This window comes from Xyrauchen texanus, chromosome 31, assembly GCF_025860055.1.
Source record: "Xyrauchen texanus isolate HMW12.3.18 chromosome 31, RBS_HiC_50CHRs, whole genome shotgun sequence".
NCBI classification, from domain to species: Eukaryota; Metazoa; Chordata; class Actinopteri; order Cypriniformes; family Catostomidae; genus Xyrauchen; species Xyrauchen texanus.
Window position 1 is genome coordinate 28,589,035 of NC_068306.1, and position 13,731 is coordinate 28,602,765.

At 37.2% G+C, this 13,731-nt stretch overlaps 1 protein-coding gene across 5 annotated transcripts; it reads right to left on the reverse strand.

The window, feature by feature from the left end:
* Positions 1 to 1,127: 1,127 nt before the first annotated feature.
* LOC127624632 (proline-rich protein 7-like) lies at positions 1,128 to 13,049 on the reverse strand. Of its 5 annotated transcripts, none has more exons than XM_052099439.1 (3): positions 12,773 to 13,049; positions 10,705 to 11,529; positions 1,128 to 3,508 (listed from the first exon to the last, which is right to left on the reverse strand). In XM_052099439.1, the coding sequence occupies exons 2-3, from the start codon at positions 11,003 to 11,005 to the stop codon at positions 3,072 to 3,074; spliced, it is 738 nt and encodes a 245-aa protein (XP_051955399.1). In that variant the 5' UTR covers positions 11,006 to 11,529; positions 12,773 to 13,049; the 3' UTR covers positions 1,128 to 3,071. The 5 variants fall into 5 exon arrangements, with proteins under 5 accessions (XP_051955399.1, XP_051955401.1, XP_051955397.1 ...); XM_052099441.1 differs by having other exon boundaries at positions 1,128 to 3,505; positions 12,665 to 13,049; XM_052099437.1 differs by having other exon boundaries at positions 12,665 to 13,049.
* Positions 13,050 to 13,731: the final 682 nt, after the last annotated feature.

Consider the following 13,731-nt stretch of genomic DNA (forward strand, 5'->3'; position numbering starts at 1 on the left):
TGAAAAAATTGAAAAGTAAGGTAATGCAATAACTTAGTTAAGAAAGTTAATTAAGTTACTTTCTAAAACATCAAAGAAAAAAAAAATTCCATTCAAAGAAAGTAATAGAAGTGTCTATATTTCCAATGTTTTTAACCAGCTTAAGTCATTTTGTCAGTATCTTGGTTTCTATTTCTATGGCTCTGCACTCTGTAGCCCCTCTCAAAGAGAAATCTCATTCGTCCAAACTCTAACTTAACATAACTGTATATTAAACATCAGGTATGTTCTGATTGGCTGTGATTTTTGACGCATCTGTGCTGCATTTTTGCTTTCAGTGTGACAAGACAAATTACTTGAAGCATTGTGCCAGGTTAGGACATTATGTAAAACAAAATGGACATATAGAAAAGTTAAAACAGTACTGTAAAATTTGTACCTCAGTTTTATTAATTAGATATTGAGTTTGCTGGCATTCATTGGTCCATTTCATGTATTGTGTACACTGTATTTTTTTTTAGAAAGCAACCCCAAAATCCTTACATAATTATGGAAATAGATAGAGCAGCTATGAAATAGTACACAGCTCCAATTATTGGGTGTCCACACTCACAATTACACTTTCCATGCTACATGGACATGGTACACTTTCACACTTTGCCATTCACAGTTAATGTGACGACAGAAAATTTAGAATAATCTGGATCTAAATTCATAGCTCCCATCGTATCCAAACAAATTTACTCACAAAAAATAGACAGTATAAAATGAAGAAGCTTTCTTTGAAAATTGCACAAGTAGAAACCTTTAATACATAATATGTCTCATATATGATCATTTGTAGACCACAATCCACTTGTCAAAGTGGATGTGAGGAGGCTATGTACCCAGCGGAGTGATGCAACTGTTCACTTCATCTAGAGTATGTAAACAGATTCACGCAGCTCTGTTTCGGTCGCTTAGCAACACATTAAAAAAGCAGAGGGGAAAATGAGACAAAATAATAATCTTATTTGCTAACCCATTCACCAAAAAAATCCATCAAACCCTTCAAACAGATATATATATATATATATATATATATATATATATATATATATATATATATATATATATATATTATAATGAAAGTATTTTTTGCTAATTTTTGTAAAATGAGATTAAGGTGCAGTGATATCGCAAAGCTTATTGATTTTTACATTGATTGTCTTGTCTATTAATATTTCATCTGAATTGATAGCCATTTGGACATTTAATGCATTGGACATTCTCAATCTTTACTTTAAACAGAGAGGGCATACTTCGGCCTTGAGTTGTTAGTTAAGGCATTCTCTTCCTTAAAGAAATGTTCTGGGTTCAATACAAGTTGAACATTAGCATTTCTGGCATAATGTTGATTACTAAAAAATTATTTCAGCTTGTCCCTCCGAAATTACAGTAAGAGTGAGGCACAATGGAAGTGAATAGCGACAATTTTTGAGAGTTTAAGGGCAGAAATGTGAAGCTTATAATTTTGTAAAAGCACATATTAATTGAGCTTAACATATTAAGAATAATACTTTAAAGGGATAGAAAGAATGTTGGCCTCAGTCACCCTTCATTAATTTGAAAAAGCATTGTTCTTTATTGTTATATAATTTATTTTAATTTGTATTATATAATTGATTTGTGCACGGGTTATTATAAAGAAGGGAACAATGCCTACACCTTTTAAGATAAGTGGACACAACAAAAGAGCAAGTCTTTATAATGTGAGTTTTAGAAATGGCTGCCCAGCTAAAAAACTAAGCATTGCATTGTCGTCATGAAGCAAAGACGTCACTATGAAGCATTGTGCTGAACCTGTGTCTATTTATGCCACTAATTGCTTTTCACATTTCCAAAATTGTACATATTTTAATCAGATTTCATTTGAATGCATCTAGCGCATGCAAGAAAGCAGCGTTATGTGTTGGGAAGCTGACAAAGACAGCCATTAGATTGAGGTAGTCATTGAAGGGCACGGAAACATAATAGGAAATGATGGCAATAATGAAAAAAAAAATCAAGCCTTTTTCACAATGCAGCAATCACCACAAGAAGAATAACATGCTGCGATACCAAAGTGGATTCCGTTTTCTTACTAGGACAAGCACCAGTGTGAATCCAGTTTAAGCTGGTAATCTCAATTGCTGTGGCCACAACAACAGCAGGGCAATGTTGTGTTGTATGAGCAACATTATGTTGTGTGAAACGGTTACAACATTCTCAATTCCCAACATTCAGGCCCTATCATCAATTTGAGGAGCACTTTAGGAGGACTGTTTTAATGCTATACAGAAAAATAATTCATACAGAGATTCTGAAAATTTAAAAAAGAGGATTGTACTAATCACATGAAATCAAAGGCAATCTCTCAATGTACCCGCAAGGACTAATGAATTAAAAGCTGTAGGAGGCATCTTCCTCAAATGGAGACTACAGACGTTTCTTTCTTTTTTTTTTCTTCGGGCAGCTTCAGAAAATCCTTTTGAAGAACAATTTTAAATCCCCAAAGAGTCAAAAATCCCTCCAGAGAAATAAAAAAAAAAGAATCATTTTCGAAACGTTTACCTTGAAAGACAGGTATTGTTTCACGTTTTATAAAATAACATTTATACAGTCGAGCAGCATTGTGTTGCTACAGTACCGACCAACCACTGTTATTTCAATATGTGCCGGCACTACACCCTGATTTACAAAGACAGGGTATGAAATGTAATTTGTATTATATCACAAAGCTGCAAATGAGAAGAGAGAGAGGAAGAGAGGATGTGAAGGTGAGGCATTGGTGGGCTGCAGGCAGTTCTGTGAGCCATGGCAACAGAATTCACATAATAGCTGCTGCTCTGAATCAGGTGTAGATGCCACAGAGCATGAGGGAGAAAAGAGAGGATGATGGATCTGTTGTGAACCCCTCTAAATATAAAATATAGATAGACAAAGCTCAATATTCTGAACTTGATTTGCCCTCAAACTCCAATCAAAACATTTTAAATGCCTTTTGCAGACTCCACTTCCCACAAATGACTCAGCTTTGCAAGAAAGTGTTCCACAGGTCTTTTTTGTGGGGTTCATACTGCTGTGCTTCGCCCCAGAAGGGGAAAGGCAGAGGGCAAACCGTAGTGTTGATCCAGATCACGGAGCCCCCGAAGGCCCAAGTCTGTGTGAGTCCGGGCCTCACGAGGCATGGTGGCAATGGCAGAGGCCAAAGGTTCTACTGGCAGATTGTTGTGGTTGAGGTCCATGGTGGACAGAAGGTGTCCCAGCGAGTCCCAGCGCCTGGCTGACGGTAGGCGTATGAGGGAGGTGTAGCCACGTTCCGGAAACACGGTCAAGGGGGCCAACTTGCTGGTCTCAGTTTCCTGGTGCTCCCTGGAGGATCTGGTTGATTGTTTGGTGTATGTTCCTCCTCTAGGGTCAGCCAGAACCTCACTGTAAGGGGGTGGAGGGTCCTCCATCAAAACGGCTTCTTCATAGCAAGGAGGTTTTCCAAAGGCATCCGTGTCTGCTAAGAAAAAGCATATGGTTCACCAATGAACTTGGAAGTGAAACAGACACTGCAAGATACACCAAAAACTTACATTTAACACTGCTGGAATATCCATCTTAAAATGTTTGCTGTCTTTTGGAACACGGCAGGTGGTTTATAGCTGGTCCAAGCTGGTCATTAGCTGGTTGACCAGTGACCATGCTCCAAAAAACATAAAAACCAGCAACTTAAGCTGGTATAACCAGTGTTGGGTAGTAATAGACTAAAATGGAAGTACTTGTAATTAGATTGCAATACATTTTTATGTGCATAATAAGATTACAGTTACTTTTAATGGATTATTTGATTCTATATCGATTACATTACCAATCAGTCATGACTTCCAAAGAATCACCAAGGGGATAAACACGTTTACAATGTTTAATGAAAGTGTGTTAATTGGTACCAAATACACAATTGAACTAAATAAGTCATCCAAAAATAATAAGATTAAATTACCGAAAAATTGAAATGTAAAGGTTTACATGACAGATTACAAATTTCCATGCGTAATTTCAGAAGCAATCTACCCAATACTGGATATGACCAGCTGGTAGCTGATTTGTTACTGGTCTAAAATGGTCTACCAGCTTAGACCATCCACCATGTTCCAAAAACCACCAACACAAAATCCTTTGCATAAATTATTAGCACATTCATAGTTTTTTTTTTACATTGTGGACCTTTCCTTTTCCAAGTCAGTGAGGGTCCCCTTTCAAATATGGCTCAATGTTAAGCATGGTAAACAAAACATGGTTAACTGATTTTTTTTTTTAGTATTGTTAATAGGTTGTTTTGTTAATAGGGCAGTGCATCACTTTTAAAAAAAATCAAGATCCACCTGTAAATCAAGATTTTATAACAGACAGGGTATGTAACTGAGAGACTTCTTGTAAAATTGTGTTCTTGTATGAAAATGTCCAACTACACTATATATTTTTTATAAATATATATAAAATGTGCATTGAATTTAAAAAATATTCAGAACTATAATTACATAAAAGTTTTTTTCATATGGTTCTAGAGGCGTCATAAAGGACAAAATGAGACTGTTGTTGTAAAGAGATACATTGTCCCTTTAAGAGCTAAATTCTTTCTGACCATTTCCCTTTTAAGAGCTGACATATTACTCCGGCCTTGTTTTAATGTGTGGCCATCCATCCTGTGTGTTTGGCACAGGTTTAAAGGGACATTCCTAGCCATGTCCATGGATCCTCCATCTCTGGCTGTCAGTCTGTCTGCCAGAGCACAGGATAAGCCGGACTCTCGCTGCTGCTAGCTCTCTCATGTACTCCTCTGCCTACATGACAACCACACATAACTCACTGTAACCATGTCATACATGAAAGAATGCAGCTCAGGTGTGAGGTATGGAGGTTTTTGGTGGTGCAGCTTTTATGAAAAAGCTGATCTTTTGTGCTTGGTTAACATTGTTTATTATATAAAAAGTAATATCTAATAAAAAGAAAGTTTAGCCTTCTGCACTTCTGATCTGATCACTTAGAAAAGTATTAGTTAGGGCTGGGCGATATGGCCAAAAATATTAGGCAGATGCTATTTGCACCATAGTGCAAATGGTGTAAGACAAAAATATGAATGGGCGAAGTTGAAAAGTTAATTGAGTTTCTGGAACCAGCTGGAAAAGAGCTCAAGACTAACACACCAGCCACCAAAACTGATATGGATCAGATGTGGGAAAAATTAGAGGATATAGAAAATTGAAGCAGACTTAATAATGTTAGTTTCATTGGAATCCCAGAGGGAAAGTAAGGTCAAGATATGGTCAATTTCCTGGATGGGCTAATTCCTAATTTGTTCGATGAAGTGGGCCGTCATCTGGAAATAGAGCACGGTCGGCTTCCCAGGGCAGGTGACAGACACTGTTCCATTCTGGCAAGATTCCTGCAGTCGGCAGACAGAGAATTGGAGCATTTACGTGTGGTGAGGAATAAAAGCAAGTTGCGCTGGGAGGATTACAACATTATGGTTTTTCCAGACTTTGTCACTGCTACACAAGTGAAACGGGAGAGATTCAAAGAGCGTAAGAAGTTAATTCATGAACAGGATGTGAGCTTTGCATTGCTTTAAGATGAGAATTGATACCAAGGATGGACGTAAGACTTTCACATGCCCACGAGAAGTTATGGTCTTCATTAAATCAATGGTGTGAGTGGGTGGCTTTGCCCATGCTGAATCAGCGGTATGGACTACACATCGTGCAGTTTGCTGATACGGTCTAAGAGGGTTTATTATTCAGTTGGTGGCCCACTGTCTCTCTCTCTCAATCTACTCTTTTTTTATATTTTTTTCTCTTTTCCTTTATTGACTTCTTGTTGAGTTTATTTGTTCATTTTGTGGGTTCGATGTTGTTATTTACTGGGGCCTCATTGAATACTTTTATGTGCAGTTCAATTGTACGGTTTATGTAAAAAAAAAAAAAAACACTGGGCTGAAATAATCTTGTAGCAATGGTGATGCATGCATGGATCATATTTCCGTGGGATGGACGCAAGCTTAGGCTGTTATGCACAAAGTTGAAGTGAATCTTTTTTGTGTTCTGTGGGTTATTAAGGATTTTATGGTTACATCAATATTGAATTGTGGTCTATATAATTTCTAGCCTTGGATACACAATTTTTATTTGAATGTCAATATGTCACACTTTAATATAGCTAAAATGTTTTTCAAATTGGCTGGGGCACCCTAAAAAAAGAAGGAAGGTTTTACCTTTTTTAAGAGTAAAATATGTGTTATAGTGTTCCTTCAAGAAACGCACATTTATTCACAGGAAGCTGAAAAACTTGGTAGAGCATGGGGTGGGCATGTGTTTTGCAGTGCTTGTTCAAGTAAGAGCAGGGGAGTCATCACATTGATAAGTAAGCATTTAAAATGTTATTGTCTCTAACAAAGATAATTTAGGAAGAATCATTATTGTTTTGGCTAAAATACAGGGGCAAAATCTTATTGTGGCTAATATTTATGCACCCAACGCTAATGACCAGAACTTTTTTTATAGATCTTGAGGGGAAGTTACAAGCAGCTAGGATCCTCCATGATATGGTTTTGGGTGGAGACGTTTCTTTTTTTTTTTTTGGGTGAATTTCCTTATGGATCCGGTCTTTGATCATAGTGATGCTAAAGTTTGTAGACCCTTTAAAGCAAAAGAGGATGTGCAAAAATCTTGGTCTTACAGACATTTGGAGACTTCTGAATCCATCTGGGAAAGTTTATACCTTCTTTTCACCAGTACACAAGATTTACCCTAGAATAGTTTTTTTTATATATCAAAGTCACTTATTTAATTTGCCACTGATTGTTCAACTGATTGCTCAATTTAGTTTCAGATCATGCTTTGGTGTGTTTAGAGATGTTGCCTCATATAGAGAAAAGGAAATTATATAGATGGCATATTAAGACATCACTTCGACTGGACCCAGCATTTCAAATAAATGTTAAAAACAGAAGTTAATATTTATGTATAAACCAATTGGTCCTCAGAAATAATTTAAAGAATTTGAAAAGAGTATTAAAAAAGTTAAAAGTGCTGAAATAGCTGAAGTGCCGAATGTCATCCAATGGTCTTAGAGAGTTGACACAGCTAAAATATGAGTACAATACTATTTTTTCACAGCATGTAGAATTTTGCTTATTCAGGGCAAGACAGTCATACTTCATCATTGATGACATGGGGGTGCTTCAGGAAGGCTGGAATCAGACAGATTCATCTTCGTGAAGGAAGCATGAATCAAGTCACGTACAAGGTTATCTTGGAAGAAAACATCCTTACTTCTGCTCTGATAATTTTCCCCAACTCTGAGGATTAGTTTTTTAAGCAGGACAATGCTCCATTCCACACAGCCAGGTCAAGCAACATGTGGATGGAGGACCACCTGATCAAGACTCCGTCATGGCCAGCCCAATCTCCAGACCTGAACCGGATTGAAAACCTCTGAATTGTGATCAAGAGGAGATGGACGGCCACAAGTCATCAAGCAAAGTTGCAATGTAAAAGACTGGTAGAGAGCATGCCAGGATGCATGAAAGCTGTGATTGAAAATCAGGGTTATTCCACCAGATATTGATTTCCGAACACTCCCTACATTAAAACATTAGTACTGTGTTGTTTAAAAATTTAAATGAACTTGTTTTCTTTGCATTATTTGAGGTCTTTATTTTGGCCAGTTGAAATTTTCTGCAAATGAATGCTCTATATGACAATATTTTTTATTTGGAATTTGGAAGCACATACCTATAAATAGTAAATCCAGAGAAACTGATAATTTTGCAGTGGTCTCTTAACTTTTTCCAGTGTATATATATATATATATATATATATATATATATATATATATATATACCACAGTTAGTTCTGGTCCTCGAATCTGAGTGGATGAGAGACGTTCCATGAGCACTGATGGTGTGACACCATCAGCACTCCGACGCTTCACTGTGTGTGTGTATCACATGCTGTTCTAAATTAAAGTGTATCTGATAAGAGTTATTGGCTTTATTTTTTAAATGACATATGTTAGCCAGCAGGTGGTGGCAAAAGATAATTTTTGTGTGTAATATGAGCCAGTTGTTGACGTAAAGTGATTCCGTTAGTCATTGTTTACACAGAACTGCGCTCTGTGATCGTTCGTATTACTAATACATTACCAAAACTAGGAAATAGCTTTAAACGGCTTTAAACTGACAACTTCAGAATTAAGGCTCATACTGAGAGACACAACAGACTGACAGATTTATTACAGAACTCAAGTGCTTACCTTTTATCAGAGTTTCCACATTGGATACATACTGTTTAAAATGGCGGAGGACATCGCTGTTTCTATAGTGAATGAATCTTGCGGACCGGCTACCACGATATAGAGAGGAATACCCCCTCTTGGACGTCTATTTTCCACTGTTAAAGCTGACAGCATCTCTGATTGGGTGTGGCAACAGGTGATTACACATGCGCGCGCGCTCTCTCTCTCTCTCTCTCTCTCTCTCTCTCTCTCTCTCTCTCTCTCTCTCTCTCTCACACACACACACACACACACATCCAGCTGTCTATCCTATAACTTGTTAGAAACAGCACAAGACGTGATACTATTTCTGAAGTTAACTTTTTGAAGTCTTGGACGCATCATTTGGTTTGATCCAGCAACGGCAGATTCTGATTCGTCACGTAAGAAAGTAGTTCCATGCACAAATGCGTTTTTATGACCATACTCGGTTTTTCCTATTTTTTAAAAATTTACTTGTTCATTGAACTATATACTATATAAGCAATATCACACTCGCAATCGTGCTATATGGCCATAAATCAGCACTGCTGTGATTACCTACAGCAATCCGAATCACAGCAGTGCTGATGTAGGGCCATATCACACTCTTGCTCGTGTGATATTGATATATGTATACATATATATATATATATATATATATATATATATATATATATATATATATATATATATACACTCACCTAGAACTTTATTAGGAACACCTGTACACCTATTTATTCATTTGATTATCTAATCAGCCAATCATGTGGCAGCAATCCACTGCAAAAAATCATGGAAATATGGGTCAGGAGCTTCAGTTAATGTTCACATCAACCATCACAATAGGGAAAATTGGTGGCATGATTGTTGGTGCCAGACAGGCTGGTTTGACTGGTATAACTGCTGATCTCCTTGGATTTTCATGCACAACAGACACTATAGTCTCTATAGTTTACTCAAAATGGTGCCAAAAACAAAAAACATACAGTCAGCGGCAGTTCTGTGGACAGAAACACATTGTTGATGAAAAAGGTCAACGGAGAAAGGCCAGACAGGTTTGAGCTGACAGAAAGGCTACAGTAACTCAGATAACCACTCTGTACATTTGTAGTGTGCAGAATAGCATCTAAGAATGCAAACACATCGAACCTTGAGGCGAATGGGCTACGACAGCAGAAGACCATATTGGGAACTATTTTTAGGACCATACTGTTCCTAATAAAGTTCTAGGTGAGTGTATATACACTGTATATTACTTTTTTCATTGCTTTCAAATGTCAAGTTTCTTGAGGAAATTTTATAAGAAAAATAATATTACTAGTCAACAGATCAGACTGAAATGTGGCATAATGTGAAATTAAGCATTATGGTAAGGTTGATTTAAAATAAATTTTACTTCTTTTTTTTTTTTTTTTACTCTTACTACAGAGTTCTAAGTAAAGAGTTAATTATATAAGAGGAAGTATCAAGTACTTAATTAAATGACGACATTATTCAAAAATAGCCTTTACAATATGATTGTTTAATATAAAATCCAATTTTTATTGATAAAAAAACTATATTGTGATATATATATATATATCATTATCATGATGTCAAATTATTCATATCTTAAAATAAGATTTTGTTCATATCGCCCACCCCAGACTAGATGAAGAACATAAGCTAAATATCAGAAATTACTCAAAAAATTATAATAAAAAAACAAATCAGATAAATATCTATACTGTTTTATCAATACTGACAAGTCGAGTGATTTGAGGTATCATTCATGTATGTAGTTAAATGCTAAAGTAAAAAGTATTACTCCTGGTTTTGGGTTAGTTCAAATGTTGTACAATTAGCAAGCCTGTACCATAAGTAAGGTGTTTCTTTCCTGAGTTGACATATTTCCTACCAAAACAGGAATTTGGAGTGGGACTAGGGTTGGGGAACATAGAAACGTTTCTTATTCAGAATCGTTCCATGTTTTTAAAACTTTTTTTTTACTGCGCTACCATTCAGCAGCACTGCAACACCACTAATAAATCAACAGTGGGAAGCATATGGCTTGACCAGTATGGTTCGATCCCTGATCAAATTACTCATGAGAGGATTCTTTTGAATCTAGAGCACGAAACACAGTGTGACCAGTTGAGTCCGATTCCTAAACAAATGACACTTATGAGTTGGTTCTTTTGAATCTACACCGCAAAACATACAGCGCAACATCCCGAAGAAATACCTCTAATCAGCTGGTTGAAACTAAAAGTCACAAAACTTTAAGACATAGTTTGTTTTGTTTTTTTTATATTGTCAATCATCCAAAAATTTCTGGGACAACTGCCTCCTCATTTATAATGGTTTGCATGCCTCTGAGTAAACAAGAAAGTTTCTAATGGTGAGCTGGTTGCAACGTCCTACCTTCAAGAACAGTCCAGTTTGCTTGAGGGAGAGTGTGGGTAAGAGGCAACTGTGGGGGCATCATTTGAAGTGGTGGGCAGAACTGGGGGGGCTCTCTGAGGGGATAGCCTCCACCTGTGCACTCCAAAGGCTCCATCTCCAGTGCCCGCAGACACTGTTCTCTCAGCCTCTCTTCACGGCGGCGCTTCAGTTTTCGTTGGGAAAAGCTGCAAAAGCAGCAGAGCATGACAATGAGCGCCCATATCAGCCAGAAGCCGGCAAAGCACACCAAAAATGTGTAGGTGCCCTGCGACATCACCATGATGATAAACTTGATGAAACTCAGGCCTTCCAGGATCCAATGGAAAAGAGACCAGCTGGATGTTTCGCTGTGGTACAGTAGAGTTCACTCACCAAGATTTTAAAGCAAACAAACATTCCATAGCTATCATTTTCCGGGAATCACGTTGTTTAAACTCTTACAGAGTTTATCTAAGAGTTAGCTGAGTTCATTTTCTCAAAGCTAACCAAAGGAAAATTTTCCCACTGACCAGAGGTCAAAGAAAGTGACCTGGTATCTCTCTAGAACAACTATTTTGTGAAGCACTTTTCACAAAAAATCAAGACATCCAATATATTGGAAAAATGAAAGCAAGTAGGCACATTCCAAAGGTCTCAAAGACCCTTTCTCAAGAAGAGATGAATGTCTGCAGATCCTCTTTTCCCAACAGCTGGTGCAATGAGGGAATGCTAACTTCTCGCAGTGCCTGGGTCTCCCCCTGTGTTGTGATCTTCAGCTGAGCAGATCCGGGCTCTTTAGATCTCTGGAGGACATCAGCAGTCACGCTGCTTAACAAAGGAAAAGAACATAGAAGGAGGCAACCATCATAAGTTATGAACTTGTCATATTTCCAAAACACAGACCCTTAATATTTCACACAAAATGGACCATTTCATAATTAACCTCAGCTGTTCAAGCACAACTCACACAGTGACTTTAGGGGGTAAGTATCAGTTTCGTGCTTCGTGAGAGTACATAATGTTTCCCATAAATACACAAAACACAGATTGTGAGGAATTGATGTCAATGTGACTGAGTTTTCATTCACTAATGTATTTTGAGAAATCCACTGTTATAATACCTCTCAATGGCCGACAAATAAATATGCCATTACCACTATGATTAAGACACATTATGTAACCACCTCTGCTTTGCACTCATTCGCAGTTCAAGTTCTCAAGTGAAAGCTTCCTCATCTATACACTTTGACAATTAATATAAAATGCAAAGATGAAAGAGATTCACATCTCATGGACCTTGAGGAAGCAGACTTAATCTTTATGCTGCCTATGGCCTTTTTCCCTTGGTGTTGATGATCGATTTTGATTGCTTCTACACTTCTACACTGATCAATTATATCATCTTTGGAGGACATATAGAATATCTCTCAGGAACTACCAGAGCTGATTTACACCAGGGCATTATTATGTTGATGGTCAGACAGCTCTCATTACAGTAGACTATATGAATGAGCTGTCATCATCACCCCTTACTTAACTAAGGAAATGTGACTTTGCCTAACCTCAATGAAGTCCCCAATTAACAATCTCATTGACAGCTATTTATAATGCATTATTATGATATGTGAACAGAATAAACTTTTTCATCACATAATCTTTAATCCAGAATATTACATACTAAATAATCGTAAAATAAACGGCTGTGTTAAGGTTTCTAAATTGCTAAATTGGAAAATTAATGTTAAAAGGATATAAATCAATCATTCAACCAATCAGTTTCTAAACATTAATAAGTGCATCCTTTTACAAATCAACAATGATGTCCTGCCTCTAAGGTGGATGATATTTGTATGGGTAAATGTGTGCAATACATAATGGCAGATAAACTGCATATTATAGTCAATTAGGAAGAGCAAAATACAATATTCAAGGGCATGAACGTGACATACATTCTACCTACCTCTGCATCACCAGTCAACAGCAACAGGAAAACGCATAAGTGACCATTCATATTTGCTGCTGTACAATAAAATAAAGAAAGAAATATAATATTGTTTGTGGTTCCTACTTGATGCGCGTCTTCTTGTCACAATGAGTTCATTTCCAGACGTGTGACACCATTTTAATGCCTGGGACGTGACATCCAAATAAAGTTGGTCGAGTTGTCAGTGGAACATGCTGTTACTGACAGACTTTAACCGCAGAGGAGTGTTCACTAATGTTTACCTGGATAAATGGAATGCGCTCCGTGTTCCGTCACTCCTCGAGATCGTGATCCCCACGGCGGTTAAATGGATACGTGATAATTCACGCGAGCGCGTCATGAAACACTCCGTTCAGCGCTACTGCTGTCACGAGGACTGTTTCCAATTGAGAATAACGGTCCTCCAAACAAACTGACATTAACGCTCGCGCCTCCTTTTTAACTGTTTGTAGAGCAAAGCGATTGAAGTGTCACGTCTTGTCTGAAGGGGATTGTTTGTTTTGTCTGTTTCGGTCAGGTGTGATTTGGTTGTGGTTGTTTGTTATGGCAGAATATATGAAGTCTTTGATCTTTTCTAAATAAATATGCGATCAATAATCTCTTTGGTTTGTGTTAATGAGCCGTTAATCTGGCTGAAAAATGTAGAAACATTAGTTTGGTGGTCTCAACTAATGGATGCAGCATTTGATAAATATGTTTTCATTAAGGTTTAAAGTTTAATGGAACATGAATGATCATAGATACAGAGTTCGGGCAAGAGTATTGCTATGACAACTTGCATGAGCACTGCAGCAGCTTTAATGTGCTGGTCTGTTACGCGTTGCTTGCACTATAACAGTGTGGCTGTGGGCTTGACAACTCCTCCACATTTCATCATAAATTAGTTGCACAAAATGTCATTTAAAGAAGTTAAAAAATTAATGCAAGCAATTAAAAGCATGCATTCAAAGATCATTTGATTGGCTGTGTTATATACCTCAGATCAATGTGTGTGTTTGCTTAGACCCAGTCTCAGCACACGTAGCTCATAATTTTATGTTAAT

Bases quoted from the DNA above. Each gene is read 5' to 3' on its own strand.
- LOC127624632 (XM_052099439.1), bottom strand. From the start codon at position 11,005: ATGGTGATGTCGCAGGGCACCTACACATTTTTGGTGTGCTTTGCCGGC. The intron at 3,509-10,704 runs GTAGGACGTTGC...GCTTTTTCTTAG, and splicing joins AAACTGGACTGTTCTTGAAG to CAGACACGGATGCCTTTGGA.